Here is a 14,042-nt window from a genome sequence, read left to right on the forward strand (position 1 = left end):
TATGTTATGCTATTGCTATGGTGCATTCGCATCAACAGCTGTTTACTTACCAGTCTAGAGGAAACACTGTGAGTGAGCATCACACTTCATTCCTTCACTCATCACCAGTGGAAGTTAGCTTGCTAACCCACTAGCCCTTGTCTGTTCAGTCCATTTTATCACTTTCCAGTACCGAAGCACTTGTAGCGTTCAGTCTGTAGTAGGCTAATGCTGTTTGTTCAGTGAATTAACTTATTGCATTGGAAATGATCAGCAAAGAGCTGCTAATGCTAATGCTGACTATGTAAAAATAGTTAAACTTGCACATATAGCTACTTTTCTTAATATTAATATTAACTGAAAAAGACACATGACAAAACCGTAGACTTCTTAAGCCTCACATTTTATTACAATTTCATGGTTTTGGTTTTATTGAATGTATTGTAAAGAGAACCAGTTTTACATTTTATTAACAAACCTAGTATTCGCCAATTAACTACAACATCGAACACATGGATGAATTGAACACTGTAAAAGACACAAAATGATACAGTAATAATGGAAAGCACATGCACTTACTGCAGTTGAACCATGAGCTACATGTTGGTAAGGGTTAAAAAACATTCCAGTGTAAAATGAAAAACTACAGAGACCACCGGCTGCCCAGTTTGGAAAACAGAACAAAGAATGATACTTTTACTATCATCTTATCTCTTTATCTCATGTGTTTGAATTGCTAAAACACACCACAATTTACTTTTCACCTGAGATGTAAATTAAGTACTGAAACTTTCAGAGATGTTTGCACAAGTTTTGCCTATTGGAGTTTGTGTTTACATGTGGGGAAAGCCTCACTTATGTCACATATTTATGCGGGAATATTTCTGTCTACTTCATGGTAAATGGACTCTGGTCAACGAGGATTTATTGTAAAACATTTACTTTAAGCTCTGGATGACAGAAAGCAGGTCAGACAGCATGTTTGCATTGATGGCAGATGTTTACAAAACCCTGCCGGGATTTCATCACACCTGTGAAGTGGTCGCTTCCTGTGAGGGTGTCGTCAGGTGTCTTTGTATTAAGCAGAATGGAGGGTGACGTGGATGAGATGGAAATGGAAAGTACATTGATGGAAGAGTTACTTAAAAGGCTCATACTGAATCAAACGAAGAGCTTCCTCATTGTCCAACACTCCCTGGATGAACTCCCCTTCTGCAATTCGGTCTGGATGGAGAAAAGAATAAGATTGTGTTTAGTTTGCGTGACTGAAATTAAACGGTCATTTTGAAAATGTCTCAATACAACCTCATTGACAAAGATCTTACACAATTCCCCATTACACGTAGGCTATAATAATATTGAGATGTCCTTTAAGGCTTTCCAATCAGTTGTGCTCACTATGGTAATCTCTAAACTGTAGAATTGATAAGCCAGTTGTTTCATTACTAGTGAGTCCTCAGTTTCACTAAAGTCTAAACAAAGAATTCATTTTCTGTTTTGGTAAGCTCCATTCACTCTGTTAGAAACCATGTTAGATTTGGAAATGAAGACGATATTGTCCTAGCCGTTGGCCGGCATCCAATATTGGTCTGGTATTGTCTTATCCTCTACTTTCTTGTCAAACTCCCTTGAATAGATGACCGGCAGAATGAAGTCAAGCTCGACTATAAATACTGACAGGTGGCTGGAGTTGCATTTAGTCAGAGATGTTTTGGAGGGAGATTATTATCTGTTTATGCTCAAAAGTAAGGTCACTAAGACTGTGTTTGTCTATTTACGTCTCCATTGATAGTATTTTGCCTCACCATTTTCACCCTTATCAAAGAACTTCCAAAGTTTGTCTGCCCTCTTGTCAGCTGTGTTTTCTTCTGCAGACAGACTGGCCAGTTCATCTTTAGGAATCAGCTTGAAAATCGCCTGTAAGGGGGGAAAAAAAAAAACATAAAACGTCAACATACATCGACATAGGCTACACTAATCTCAGGAAGTGAAGTGGAACCATCATTTCAAAATCATCATGTGTCTATTGACAAAAACAGCAACAAACCGATGGGGTGCCACAGATTAACGGACAAGCTCTTTTGGCCGCTGTGATTATTTGAACTTTAATCCGTTTAATTGAAATGTGGTGGCTATAAATAGGCCTGCCTGTGGGAGCTATGATTTCAAAACCCTGGAGTCTGACCCCACTGACCCTCTGCATAAATAACTTCAATTGGGTATCCTAAAATTGTAATTGATTTCTATGCTAGCACAGAAATGATAGGTTCCTGTCTCCTGTCTGTCTTTGAATCTTTTTGACAGTGACTGAACACCAACAAAATGTTCCCGAATTATTTCACATTTAAACACATATAGTTAAAGCAGATATCAGTGGAATGTTTTTGTTAATATAAGTCCTAAATAGTCCTATTTTCCGTCAGCAATCACTTACATGAAGTATTTCAGCCTAAACACGAGTCTCTCCGTCACTCTGCTCTGCTGTAACCCGAGGAGAAAATTTTCCTTGTGGGATACAAGTGTTATCCAATGAGGAGAGAGAACGGCATGAAGGGCTGTGTGTGCAGCCAAGGGATGCGCGTGAATGTGGTGACGTAGCACGAGGACCAATTGATGCCTGACAAGGGCGGGGGCTGCTAACTCATGGTGCGTTCACGGAAACTCGTACTTTGTGTTTTTCCTTCCTGTGAAGTCATACCAGTTCGATCTGGTACGAGTTCACGGGTCGGAAGTTACGAGTGGCCGTTATAGGGAACTTTCACAGACAACAGGACGGTAAAAACACGAGCTACGGGTTACCTGGAACGCTACCAAGTCGTAGTTGTGACTTGAAGCTGTAACTTACGGTTTCAAAAGCCTGCCTTGGTAAAGGTAAAGGTACTTTATTAGTCACATATACAGCTAGTACAGTGAAATTCTTTCTCTGCATTTAACCCATCCCTGAGGAGCAGTGGGCAGCCGCGGTGCAGCGCCCGGGGACCAACTCCAGATTATGAGCCAGTGCCTTTGGTCAGGGGCGCTGACTGGAGGATTAACCTAGCCGACATGTTTTTAGTGGTGGGGGAAACCGGAGCACCCGGAGGAAACCCACGCAGACACGGGGAGAACATGCAAACTCCACACAGAAAGGCCCTGGGCGGCCCGGGATTCGAACCCAGGACCTTCTTGCTGTGAGGCAACAGGCAACTATTTTTGCAGTGCAAAACAAAGAGCGAAAATAAAGATGTTTTTTTTACAATTACTGCAACAGGCTGAAACACTATATCTTGAAATGCCCTTCATTTATACAGAATAACATTAATATACAATGATTTAAAAGTTTAAGATGAAAAGATTTGAATAAATAGATTCATTTAGTGTAACTTTGAACAAAATGTATACACATCAACTGGTATGTAGATTACTCTATTTTTTATATTTCCCTTTGTTTATGCTAAATTTCCATCTCATAACATGTTTATTCTTAACAATTACATTGGTTGTATTTTTTTTAGTGCGCTATTGTTTTCAAAAGAAAAGACTTCATATTTAGTCCAATATATTCTCTTCTTGGTTCTCACACATTGATCAGGCAAAACATAAAAAACTAGCCTCTAGTTGTCATGTTGTGATTGATCAGTGCATCTGCACCCCAAGGCCCTCATTTATTCTTCACTGTCCATCATCTATCAATATAACCTTTTATAGCACCCAAATATATATGATAAAAGTGTTTTGTTGTAGCTATTATGCCAGTGTATTAATCCTCATTACTATATTAGTAAAATATCAAGTTCTATGCAGATAACACTGTTGCCTACGTTGCAATGCAGACTGACAAGGCAGTAAAATTTCAATCAGCACTGTAATGTGTAGTGTTGACACAATTAAATTATTGTCTTCAAAGAAAGGTTGTGTGAAAATGTAAAGAAGTCTATAGGGTCCTACATCATTGCCCTTTTACTATAACTCACCGTACAGATTTCCTTGACCTCTGACTTGGTGATGTATCCGTTCTTGTCCACATCAAACAGTGAGAAGGCCCACTCTAGTTTCGTGGTGGTCTTCCCTGTTGACGTCAGGTGGAGGGCGATGATGTACTCCTTGAAGTCCAGCGTGCCATCGTCATTTGTGTCAAAGGAGCGGAAGACGTGTTGGGCGTACGTATCGGCTTCGCTGTCCGGGAAGAACTTACTGTAGATGGACTGAAACTCTTCTTTCGAAATGCGCCCCGTTGGACACTGTCTCTTGAAGTTCTCGTACCACTGGACAATCTCAGTCTCTGAAAACTTCGTGTTCAGCTTCAGGTCCTCCAGGATCTCCTTGGACACAGCGCCACTCTTGGTGTTACCCATTGCTGTTGCTGCTGCTGCTGATGTTTTTGATGCTAAACCACCAAACTTCAAACTAGGGAGTTGCCTCCTCTTCTTTGTCAAAGTGGTAAACACAGGACTATTCCTGTAATTTGGCCGCAGTATCCGTCTTGATCCGGCCCTGGCCTGATATTCTGCCTAAAGAGGTAAATGCTGTGAAAAGAGCAGAAGTCACTTAAGCTCATTAAGCCAATCAGCCATCAGTAATACCAGAGAGAGGTGTCACGGACAAGTTCAACATGGGGGAAAGCTGAATTGCTTGTTTATCCACATTCAACTTGTGGTGATCCAGACAGTTTATGACAATTGTCTACCTAACACACTCGATTACCCCAATTATAACAACAGACTGTACTTTTTACACAATTAAATGATGTTTCCCAACACATTCTGACAAATATTAAAGACAAAACAAACAAGTCTTCAATGCAATATGAAAAAATAAAGTTTCCTTGGTTGAGAAACTATATGGACTCTCCAGGCTTGTTCAGTTATCGTCTAATGATGTGCATTTCCCCATTATCAATATGGGAGGAATCTGTTTCAACCCTGTCTTCATTGCATGGATGAAATGAATCAAATCATTATGGTTTTCTGTGGTTTAAATGATTAAGCATGATATTACATTGGGTTAAGGGTGTATGGTCCCTTATCTACCACTTCACAGATCAGATCAAAAGGTTCAAGTTAGTCTCCAACTCGGTAGCAAGCGGTGACTATCTACCAAGTGAGGTCACTTAAATCCAATAAAATCCAGACTGCGCTCTGATTTGTTGTCCTCATTAACCTGGGAATAATCACCTCTATTAAATTACATAGAAATTCAAGACACACTTTAAGATTCCAGCTTTTCAGCTTTGTAGCTACATGGTAACCTAATTTATGTAGTAATATGTGTAATTATGGGGAGGAAATCTATTCATTTTGTATTTCTTATTTATCTCAATGCAAATGCGTTTACTGTATTTGTAGAATATAATATGAAAACCCTGATAATCATTTAAATTAAGCTGGGAGTAACAGATGACAGCAGTGAGTGATTATCAGAGTAAAAAGCTCCACATGGTTCATTGCTCTACGTCAAAAAGCTTCTCAAAACTGAAGGAAACAAATTCACACTTTACTAAACCCATATGCTTTCGCTTAATATCCAAAACAAACCTGGAAAAAAAAGAAGTTCTATAAGCAGCAAAAGTCAAAAAATACCAATAGTTTATAATCCAGTTGTTATTCCGAAAAAAGTATCATATAGGACTGTGAAGGTCTGCTGGTTTCTTACCTGTGTGAGCAGCTGAGGAGTCCAGGTCAGACAGCAGAGGAGCAGCAGAGGAAATCAGCCTCCACCTGCCGGGATAAGACAATTAAACTGGATCACCCTGAGGCGGAGCCACAGCAGCACCATGTGAAGCTCTGAGCTCCACGAGCCGATGCTGATGTTGATGCTGCTGTCTCAATTTTTTCTACCTGGTCATATGATAAAGTAAAGTGAACCAGTTACATACAATGTTTATCACTCACTGGGCTGCAGGAAGCAGAACACCTGCAGAAATAAACAACAAGCACATTGGAGATGACATCAGTTCAAATACATGTTAGATAATGATGAAAATTAAGTTGTTGATTTGGTCGTACACTGGTTGTTTATGCTGACTAAGTCAGTCTGACTCTTACAGCTTAGCTGTGGTTTAGTTCCAATTAGCTTAGCCCTTTGTTTGTTTTATTTTAGCTTAGCTAAGTTGAGTTAACTTTATCGTATCTTGGTTTAGCTTGGCTTTGCACAGTTTAGAGAGTTTGTCTCAGCTTTTGTTGCCTTTGTCATTAGTTTAGTTTAGCTTTGTTAAGTTTATTTTGACTTGGCAAAGCTTAGTTTGTCATATATTACCTTAGTTTAGCTTAGCATATTGTTTTGTTGAGCCTATCTTAGTTTAGTTTAGGTTAGTTTACTTTAGTAATCCTGCTATCTTGAAATGTACTGTAGGGCCTCTAATATTTCCTCTGCCTCACATGAATGAGCAGTAAAACATTAGAAACACCTTTATATCACTAGTTACTTATTAGTTATAAGATTTATTTATTTTTTTAATCACACAATGGGAAGAACAGTGGTTTCCAACCTCTCAACAAAAAGCAGTGTATCTAGTATGTAGGTCCACAGGACAACCTGTAGTTTGACTGGGAACGAGTTTGACTGCTAAAGTGAACCTGGCAGAGAAGTGTCGGCTGATTAAGAGCACAGCGCCGGTTTTATCTGCTATAAAAATAAACCTGATCAAGTGTAGTGGCAAAGTAAAAGCAAGCTGTCCCGAAAACTACCTTGGACCTTTGCAGCAGGTAAATGACTTATCAGTTTAAGTCCAAGGGAGTGGTGGCGAGTGGCTGAGCGCCATTGAGTGGGGGATTTAAATGCTCTTAGCTGAGTTTTGACTGCTGATCCACCATCTGCTCCACTGTAAACTAGCCTGCACAGAAAACAAAGCAACTCCCAGCACTGCACACCTGCATCAAAAAGAAACCTGCACATGTGATAAGAGTAAACCTGGTGGGACGGCAGCAGGTGTTTAATATGTCTGAACTCCTCTGAGCTTGGAGGTCATGACCTCATGTTGACCTTGGTTCCTCTCTCCCATCCAGTTCACCATTATGTGTTAATAACAATAATGCTAATTTAGCTACAAAACGTTGCAGTAAGAACATGGGTAGCATCTGTCCAACTGGCTGCACACTAAAACTGCAAATATTTTTGAGTGTCTAAATTTAACCACAGAGGTCATATGAAGGAGCTCTACTGGCCTCAGGTTTTCAAGGTGCTAACAACAGTGTTCCTCTGACTTTCTGTCCTCATTATCCATCTGGAAGGATTTGGAAAATGCTGGCTAAGGACTTTTTTGAAAGCACCGAAGCACTGGAAATTACGGTAAATTACGGTAAGTAAATTGTGATGACTTAATGTGACTGAATCTAAGGGAGTTTTACACTATCAATAAATTCAAATAACGTGTTAGTCATCGAGCATGCCATATTTTAAACTGTTGAGGTGTTTTATATCAAGTGTTGATCCAAAAGAAGATGTATGATAAGATATATTTACGTTTTCAAGAGCCAATACCAATCTCAGTGAAGTTTAGAGTCGGTGTCAGCCAATCAGAAGAAAGGAGGCTCTTGGCCTCTCTTTGACTAACTGTTTTCTAAGTGGCAAAAATAACATATGACACATTTCAGAATAAGACACCCAGAGAAACTAAACCCTGCAAAGTGTTGGACGGTGGGTCCAGGTGGGGGGCGGGGCTTGGTGCCTGCTTTGTTGTGACATCACAAAGTGACAGGAAGTCCTGACGGCTGGTTTTAAGGCTCAGTTTCTGAATACAGGCTGTGTGTATTTCTCTGTGGACTGAGGCTTTGATACAATCACAGTATTAATATAGAACCTAGAGCTGCTTTATAATCATATTACACATGTATGGAACTTTAACACAAACATCTATACTGTATGGAGCTTTAATACAAATATCTACCTTTATTCTGTATGGATTATGCTGTAATACAAACATCTACACCCTCTCTCCACTCGCTTTTTTCATCTCAGACGGAGCCTAATGGATTCTCTAATGCAGGACAAGTATAGAGCAGCGCCTCCAGTAAGCTCTCCTGGCAAACTGCTGATCTCTCTTCTGCATTAAAACAACTTAATGCCTCAGCTGACATACTGCGGCCTACCTTCAGACGCCGCCCCCCTCCTTGGCACCATCGGCCACGACTCCACAGGTGATTTGGATTTTGCCATCTGGCGGCCGAGGCTTTGGAGAGCTCTGGAAAGGACATGCAGAGCCAATGTCACCTGCTGAGGCACGTATCTTCTTAAAGTGAGATGAATGTAAATATTGCAAAATGAAAAAAGACATTAACCCAGGTGTATATAGACACTGTGGGTTTCTGCAACAGGCTCGGCCTTGACTGTGTAGCTAACTTTGCACAGATGCAGCTAACAAAAACACAAACACACCCATTCCATTGTGCTTTTCTGTTTCTCTGCCTAATTTTAATTTTGCAGTGTTACTTTTTGTTGAGGAGAACCGACTGAAACAGAACCAGAACTAGTCCAAATCCTGAAGCAAAGTGGAAACTCTGGTGTCCACCTAGACTTAAACCAGATTTTGTGATTAAATGGCCGCCATTAATGAGCTTGCTTGTATTTAACCCGCAATGACCTCATAAGGAGTCGTCCAATTAGCAGCAAAAGAGAGGAAGAAATTTTTTGTTCATGTTCAAATGTTTTTCAGATTTTAAAGATGAACTGTTGTTCATCTTTTAATTTGTCAACAAGCTTCTGTCTTTTATCCTTCATACATTGACTTTGCTTTATCACATCACCTGTAAAAACTGTAATGTACTTAGCTACATCATGGGAGTTTTATTAGTGTTTTCACTTGCTTTTTGGATTCTTATCATTTCATTTACAGAAACGAAACAACAGAAAGGAGTTAAACAAAATAAAACTAGTCTGTTTGATTGCTTCCAAACCCTTTGCATAGTCCTTAAATTGTGAGATAAATCATTATTGTTTAGTGCAGATTTTTTGCTGTGACTCTTGGATTCTGAAATTGACACATAGATCCTCAAAAATATTCACGTGCACACCCAAATGCAGTTAACAAACTGCTCAATTAGTTGACCGTGTTGAAACTGTGCCAAAAAAAATTGAGGAGCACCCTATTTGGGACTCATCCTCGGCCCATCATCTAGAGCTTTCCTCATTTAGAACAGGGATTTTCCTTCAGCCCACAAAGACAGAAGAGTCTGGATTTATTTGATTAGAGGTTTTCATCCCTCGGGCTGTTGAGACGAGCCTTTCCCTCTCACAATCCCACCTTTAACCCACAACCTGCTTTAGAGTGGTTTCCAAGAAAGGGAATCCTTTGATTGTAAGGAGAGGGGGATTAAAATGGAGGAGCAGAAGGGGATGGAGACAGACAGACAAACAGACAGAGAGAGACAGAAAGACAGGCAGTAAAGGTAGCATTGCTGGGCACTGTAAGGAGGATTTGGCAGCCGTGCAGAGCAGACAGAGACTTGATACACAGGGATGGAAAATCTGGTTGTTACCAAACGCAGCTCATAATTATCATCAAAGGTCTTTACAGGCCTGACCTTTAGAAATCTATTCTCAGAGAAGTAAAGTTTAATCTAGATGCCTTCACGGGTGGCTCCTCAGATCAGATCAGATCAGATGAAGAAAGTGAAGTCACAACAGATGACACTCCTAGATCTCTTCTGACATCTTTAAATTGAGAAAAGTTTGAGGGTGTCAATCATGTGGAGGTAGATGAAATGACACTTTACAACCCTCATTGGTGGAGTTGTTGGCCACGGAAGATGGAGCTCGGGAATGACGTCACCTCCCAGTTGACACGTCCCAGTTTAAAAAAACAAACATGGAAGTCGGAAAAATTGACAATTAATGTAACAAAACTAAAATATAATGATTTCATAGTTGTAAATGTTAAATTTCAATGCAAACAGTTTCAACATTTTTGTAAAAAGACGTACAAACTTGCAACAAATGAGCCATTAGCTACTGATAGCCATTGTTAGCAATACTATTTTGATTGAACAACAATCTACAAAAAGCTTAGGAAAATGTCTAGGTATTAGAATTTAACAGTAGGCTACTTAGTCCATGAGCCAGACCACCAATCGCAATCGAAAGGGTGGGCAAATTTTTGTTGCTATTTTATTATTCCTATATATGTCCATATTATTAATTGGTATGATAACCTTTGCACAAGAGTAGCTTAACAATATTTATCATGCATTCACTATTTTGACCATAAAAATGCCATATACACCAATTATGGCCATTCTCCGATGTTGCACATTTCATAATTTGTGTGCCACTACTGATGATTTAGAGCACCTTTGCAGTTGCAGAAAGGCCCTGCAGATAATATTTGTTTGCACCACTAGTTGGCGCTAATTCCACTGGGTGCATGAGGGAGCGAGGGGGAAAATCAGCTTTAATACTGCTGTTAGCAGAAAGTAGCAGAGGACTTTTGTGAAATCATATTATACAGGGAACATTTTTAATGGTTTATATATACATCCAAGGTTAAGAAGGCTAAGATGTAGTGAGTAAAGATGACATTAACATTATAGCATGTTACATCCATAGGTTTAGGGTTATTTAGGGGGAACTGGGGCATTGTTCATTAGGCTGACTGCAGAGACGAAGAAACTGTTCTTGTGGTGTGAGGTCCTGGTCCGGATGGACCAGAGCCTTTTGCCAGAGGGGAGGGGCTGGAAGAGTTTGTGTCCAGGGTGAGAGGGGTCAGCAGCAATTCTGGCTCTGGTCTCCGGGTCCTGGAGATGTACAGCTCTTGAAGAGATGGGAGGCTGCAGTCGATCGTCCTCTGGGCAGAGTGAATGACACGCTGCAGTTTGGCCTTGTCTCTGGCCGGAGCTGCAGCACACCAGACTGTCATGGAGGATGTGAAGATGGATTCAATGGTGGCAGTGTAGAAGTTCACCAGCATCTTCACAGGGAGGTGAAACTTCTTCAGCTGCAGCAGGAAGTATATCCTCTGCTGAGCCTTCTTGGTGAGGGAGCTGATGTTCTGCTCCCATTTGAGCTCCTGGGAGATGGTGGTGCCCAGGAAACAGAAGGACTCAACCAGGGTCGCTGTAGAGTCACAGAGGATGACAGGGGGGATGGCAGCTTGGTCCTTTCTGAAGTCCACTATCATCTCCACTGTCTTCAGAGCGTTCAGCTCCAGGTTGTTCATGCTGCACCAGGACACCAGACGGTCCATCTTGCTCCTGTAGGCCGACTCGTCCCCATCAGAGATGAGGCCGATGAGGGTGGTGTCAGCAAATTTCAGGAGCTTGACAGACTGGTGTCCAGATGTGCAGCTGTTGGTGTACAGGGAGAACAGCAGAGGAGAAATCCCTTGAGGGGATCCAGTGCTGATGGTCTGGGTGTCAGAGACATGCTTCCCCAGCCTCACCAACTACCGTCTGTCTGTCAGGAAGTCAGTAATCCACCTGCACATGGAATTAGGCACATTAAGCTGGGAGAGCTTGTCACGGAGCAGAGCTGGGATGATCGTATTGAAGGCAGAGCTGAAGTCCACAAACAGTATCCTGGCGTAGGATCCTGGGGAGTCCAGGTGCTGGAGGATGAAGTGGGCCATGTTTACAGCATCATCTACAGATCTGTTGGCTCTGTAGGTGAACTGTAATGTAAGGTGGGTCAAGACGAGGCACTCAAAAGTCTTCATGACCACAGAAGTCAGAGCAACGGGTCTGTAGTCATTAAGGCCTGTGAGCCTTGTCTTTTTGGGAACTGGAGCAATGGCTGAGGCCTTGAAGCAAGCTGGCACATGACAGGTCTCCAGTGAGGTGTTAAAAATGTGTGTGAACACCGGAGACAGCTGATTGGCTCAGTGCTTCAGGGAGGAGGGGGAGACTTATACTCCTTTCCCACTGGCCAAAAAACCCGTTTAAACCCAGAAACAATCGGCTTTTAGTGGCAGAGAGAAAGGCGCACCGACCCGCGTCAACCCGGGACATCTGTCTGACTACCCATTTCTCCGACCATACATTTCTTTATTTTTGCGTCCATTAGTCCGACCTCCCATTTCTCCGACTTAAGTAGCCCTAACCCTCAACCTTACCCTAAACCTAACCTTAACACTGTAGCACTTCTGGGCAGTCGGACTGATGTATGCTCCCCCGTCGACCCGCGTCAAATGACTCGGCAAGAGACGCGGGTTAAAATCGCCTTAAATCGGCCCGGCTCTGATCGGCTTGCAGTGGGAACACCAGACCCGGCTCAACCTGCTAATTTATATGACATTGGGCGTTACGTGATGCCACATCATCGTACCAGTCGCGTCTCACGTAGGCTACCAAAACAAAACTCTGCTTGCATTCAAGACTGGGATTTGATCAAAAGATCAAAGAACACTGACCAAAAAAGATTGAAAAAAAAGAAGCGACAGTCTGTTTAACTGACATGTTGTGCCGCGGACGCCCATCATAAGGCGGCCGCGGCAGACTCGCTGTCCTCCGTGGTGGACGGCTGGGGCATGACACGGTGTTTCTCGCACTGCGAATGAAAGTGGGGCGACTAGTTTATGCTGGGGTTAGACAGACAGACCCGGCTCATTTTGGTCAATGGGAAAGGAGCCAAATGCCGATTGTTAGCGGGTCGACCCACATTTAAAAAACCTGCGTTGACCCGCTGATTTTAGTAGGAACATGGCTAGAGTTTGGGCCTGCAGCTTTGCAGGGGTTCAGCCGTTTAAACAGTCTCTTCACCTCTCCTTCTTTGATTTGATTTGATTTGTATGATGGAGAGAGGTGTGAGAGGTGTGGGGGAGGGTGGCTCTGGGGTGTGTGGCTGTGTAGGTGATCCAGGTGTGGAGGAGCTGTTGCTGATCGATAGCTGGTGGTCGGAGGTGTGGGGGATATCAGGTCTGTCCCATTGTCTTTCTAAGCGGCAGTAGAACTCGTTCAGGCTGTTGGCCAGGCGTAGGTCGTTGACAGAGGGACTCTTGAAATACTGTACTGGCAGTATGCTCCACATTATTTGTGACAGGAGGAGCAAGCTCTTTAGTTGATTTTAATTATGTAAAAAAAATATTTGTTTGTTCTTGTTATTGCATGAAAAGTAAAACACTCTAAAAACGTTGGCTATTTCATGTGTATGTTCTAATTTTTATCACATTTTGATTCACATATTCCTGAGGTGAGTCTATTATTATTAATAGTAGGGTCTTGATAAAAGGGAAAAACATCCTTGAAGTGATTTAGGCACCCTGAGTGGTCAACAAACAGCATAATACCGAACAAGCGCTATACACAGTTTTCAAGTTTCCACTCTACCGGTCCACCTATTCAACACATGATAACCACCACTAAGCTACCTGTTTGCAATGGTTATCATGCCAAACTGTTCACTAGAGATGTCTACCAAGTCAAAAAAACAAACTAGAAATTGCCCACCCGTTCGATTGCGGGAGGCCAATTTTGGGGTCTTGGCTCATGGACTAACTATACATGGCTGACTTTAATGTGAAACAATTACCAGAGAAATAAGATAAACAGTAAAATTGCAGAGTGTAACGTTAAGTAGGCTATCAGCTATCGTTGGATATCTTTGACCCCAACTCTGAGTTTGGAAATTCCAACTTCCGAGTACAACTCAAACGCACCATCAGTCCAACACTAACAGTAGAAACACAAGCAAACATTAAACTATACATAGCACAAATAATATTTTACTGCAAATCAAATTTGAATCACAAAATCATCTTAAAAATGTAAAATGGTTACACATTTGTTATTTCTTGTAGAGAAGGTAGGCCTACTTGTAAAAGAAAAAGTAGACATGGTTCATTTTAACGACTTTATCCGTACAGATCCTGTCGGGCTTCGTTAAGTCTCTCAGGACCGTTTGTATTTGAGACTTGTCAAAGGATAACCATCTCATAATCCTGTTACCACGACTACAAGCAGTGACTGTGGAGGAATACCCTCGTCACGACAAGATCTCTGAATGGAGGTCGGGGTGGGGGGTTAAGCATCGGGGGGAGAGGAGGGGGTTTCACTGAGATGTCAACGGACATCGACAGCGACCGGCGTCTGAAAGCCAGAAGTGAATTCAGGAAACATGTTGTGGAAAATAATAATCAAGCAGATTTATTCGGTTTTCCA

General features: G+C 41.8%; 1 protein-coding gene across 1 annotated transcript; it reads right to left on the reverse strand.

Moving 5' to 3' along the window:
* Positions 1–376: 376 nt before the first annotated feature.
* On the reverse strand, positions 377–5,743 carry LOC146978101 (visinin-like). Its single transcript, XM_085790816.1, has 4 exons — positions 5,611–5,743; positions 3,933–4,484; positions 1,785–1,896; positions 377–1,203 (listed from the first exon to the last, which is right to left on the reverse strand). Exons 2-4 carry the CDS (start codon positions 4,311–4,313, stop codon positions 1,118–1,120), a joined length of 579 nt encoding a protein of 192 aa, XP_085646942.1. The 5' UTR covers positions 4,314–4,484; positions 5,611–5,743; the 3' UTR covers positions 377–1,117.
* Positions 5,744–14,042: the final 8,299 nt, after the last annotated feature.

This window comes from Trachurus japonicus, chromosome 11 (genome assembly GCF_045865225.1).
Source record: "Trachurus japonicus isolate A0001 chromosome 11, Traja_1.0".
NCBI lineage: Eukaryota > Metazoa > Chordata > Actinopteri > Carangiformes > Carangidae > Trachurus > Trachurus japonicus.